General features: G+C 36.1%; 1 protein-coding gene across 1 annotated transcript; it reads right to left on the bottom strand.

Annotated features, from left to right (window-relative positions):
• Window positions 1-608: 608 nt before the first annotated feature.
• LOC123218914 (pollen receptor-like kinase 4) lies at window positions 609-2,960 on the bottom strand. Its single transcript, XM_044640569.1, has 3 exons — window positions 2,285-2,960; window positions 1,503-2,138; window positions 609-1,261 (listed from the first exon to the last, which is right to left on the bottom strand). The coding sequence occupies exons 1-3, from the start codon at window positions 2,958-2,960 to the stop codon at window positions 609-611; spliced, it is 1,965 nt and encodes a 654-aa protein (XP_044496504.1).
• Window positions 2,961-3,433: the final 473 nt, after the last annotated feature.

Here is a 3,433-nt window from a genome sequence, read left to right as displayed (position 1 = left end):
GAATTAACTGAAAATTTACATTGGCTTGTTAACAATTGGTAGTGAGTTATAAAAATATTAATGGCAAGTTCAACATTTACAATCAAGATCGTTAGGTAACATATACTATTAAAATGCATAATTTCTCACATCTGACGAGAACCAAACATTGATTAACTTCTTTAGTACTATCTTTAGTACTACTTCTCGTGAAGGAAGTTAGAGTGTTTAAAGTAACCTGCAAAAGCATTGCTAGTCATTGATTTCCAAATTTTTATTTTGTTTTCCAATTAAGGCTGATCAATCATAAAACTATTTGCAGGTTGAGTAAAAAATTGAATACAGAAGACATAACTTATCCAACAAACTGAAAAAAAAAAAATGCCATACAAAGGCCACGAACATGCATTTTCGTTCTTCCCTAAAAAAAAATTATGAAACGCTATCAACTAACTTCAACAATTCTACACAGGTAAATCAACAGGCAACTCCAACTTCATGTTTCATCCGGGATTGCACCGAATCAACCATCATTTTGTTTTTGAATTTCATAATCTGAAGCTGCAATCAATTTGGTCATAATTAATCTCAAAATATTTGAACATTCTTTTGATGTTCATTCATCCGAATTAGCCATGCATTAAGAAAGATGATTCTTCCTCAGGACTCACACTGCTTGTAAACGTATTCGCTTCTTGATTGTTAGAATTTACCACTTTTATCTCCTCAATCTTCTCAGCAGCATCCTTTAAACTTATCCTTGTCTCAGCATCCTCCTCACAACAACTCAATCCAATCTTCAAAAGATTTATCATTTCACCCTTGCTATGCTTCACTTCTACCATCTCTTTATCGAACACTTCAGTCAAACGTTTCTCCTTCACCATTTGGTTGACCCAAGTTGACAAACTTGTATCGCTATCATATTGTGCAAGAAGAAAGTCTTCAGGGAACTTGCCTGTAAGTACCTCAAGGATTAATATTCCAAGGCTCCATACGTCGGATCTCTTAGAAATGCTGCCGGTTCTTGCAAACTCCGGTGACTTGTAGGCAACCATGAATTTATGAGCACTCTCGGGGTTGATCACAGGCCTCAAAGTATAATCTGTCAAAAGAGGGTCAAAGGATTTGCCTAGAAGCACATTGGATGATTTCAGATGACCATAAGGCAGAACTGGATTATGGATTTCACTATGAAGGTATACTAATCCCTTGACCACGCCTTTTATGATTTTTAAGCGTCTAGGCCAATCGAGTCCGTGTTGGTCTATTTTCTGTTTGCCTGCACAAATTGAATTCAACCAAATTCAGTTTAATGATAGAGAAAAGCTTATTTGGATCCTAGTGAAAGAATAAAGATATATACAAATAAATTATATAAATTTATTCATATAAATTAAGACAACAATTTATGATTAGGTGATGCAATGGTTTATTTTTTCTTTTAATTTAACAAAAACTGTTATTAGATTATATTATATGAATAACTTTGTACAATAGAACCATGAAATCTGATTAATTACCATGAAGTTTATTGGCCAAGCTACCATTATCCACAAACGCATAAACCAAGAGCTTCTCCTCTTTCCTATAGTAGTAAGCTACAAGAGGCAACAAATTTGGATGGCTCAACCTCCCTATCCGTCTCATGTGCTCATGAAAATCATCTCTTCCACTCTTGTTCATTTGCTTATATCTCTTCACAACATACATTCGTCCTTGTACACCCGTCTTGTATGAAGCACCAAAAGTCCCACTTCCCAGAACTTCTGCTGAGGATTTAAGCAGGTCTTGTAGATCAAACTTTTGTTCATCGTCTCTTACAAATGATAGCTTCCCATATTCAGGTTTCTTCGGGGGCTCCGCTGCCTGAGGAGGTGGATTATATACTACCCCTACGTTTCCTACTAAACTTATGTCCCTCATACTGTTTGAACCTTCCAATGACGAAGCACGATCCATTTGTGATTTCTTATTTTTGCGACAGAACATGATTAAAGCCGCAGCTATTAGCGCTATTACTAACGCAACAGCTATCACAATTGTCACAATTTTCATAGCAGAATCATTCTCCTGACTCAACTCAGCCGCAAGGGGCGGCGGTTGGCTTGGAGGTGGCGGGCACGCATCAAGAGGTGGCCCGCATAAATTTTTGTTGCCTACATTGCCCCAATCAACATCAATTAGATTCAGGAAATATTATTCTGAGAAATAGAAATATAAATGTTGGCTTATTTGATACAATAAAAAACTAAAATAATTTATTTCCAATCACAAATCAAAATATCGAGGTAAATGAATTTACCTGTAAATGATGGCGCATCCATTTTGCTTAGGCTGGCAGGGATTTCACCTTCCAATTCATTGTTGGACAAATTGATGGTTGTTAAAGTTGGCTGTTTAAAATCAGGAATCTTTCCCTCAAACTTATTGTTATTAAGCCTGAGTTCCAATAGTTTAGGCAAGGCAGCAATCGATGAAGGAATGTGACCTGAAAGCCGATTGTTTGCTAAATGTAATTTCTTCAACATTGACATGCCTGCAAATGCATCATCCGGAATTGTCCCAGAAAAACCATTATTGGATAAATACACAGATTTCAAGGCGCCCAATTTTTTTACATCAGGAAATGGACCCTCAAATTTATTATTCATAAGACTAAGTGTACGTAAAGATTTTATTGAACCAAGAGAATCAACGTCTAATACTCCTTTTAACCCCATGTGCTCAAGTTTCAGCCCCCATATGCTCCCATTTGAACAAAGAACGCCATTCCAGTTTGGATGATTCCAAGAACAAGGACTTATATCAGGAAACCAATTATTCAGAGCGCCATTATCTTCAAGAGCACCCTTGAATTTTAAGAGGATCTCAATCTCTGATGGATCAAATGACATGCCCTCAAATTGTATAATCAAAACAAGAACAAGAAGAAACCTTGACGCTGGAATGTGCTCAGGCCTTGCTTTGTTTGAACTCATTGAAATTCATAAAATGATAAAATTGACAACAAATGGGAAGGATTTAGGGTTTCTTGAGCCAATAGAATATTTTTTCGGTTTTTGTTTTTGTGTTTGTTTCTCTTTATTGCAAACAGCCAGAGGATTGAGAGACAGTTGGATCCCAAGGAGAGCATGAAAATGCTAAGAATAGAAATGGGTGAGGCATTCCTTAACAAAAGAACTCACTATGTTTATTTTTCTCGTGTGTCAGCCAGAGAGAATAAGAGATTTTTTTTTTTAAGCTGTATGCAGGAGAAATCTAAGGAAGGCCTTGGAATATCGCTGGTGACATTCTATTAATAGGATTAAACTAATGCTTCATGAATAAAAGACTAATTAATTATTAAGATTTCATTATTTTTAGGTACGCATATGTACCTTTCAGATTTTTAGGTAGTAGTTAAACTGTAAATTTTACTTGTGTTAGCCACTTCTGGTCACTTTCTGAGGGG

The sequence above is a fragment of the Mangifera indica genome, chromosome 6 (assembly GCF_011075055.1).
Source record: "Mangifera indica cultivar Alphonso chromosome 6, CATAS_Mindica_2.1, whole genome shotgun sequence".
Classification (NCBI taxonomy): domain Eukaryota; kingdom Viridiplantae; phylum Streptophyta; class Magnoliopsida; order Sapindales; family Anacardiaceae; genus Mangifera; species Mangifera indica.
This window is presented reverse-complemented; position numbering and strand designations above follow the sequence as displayed.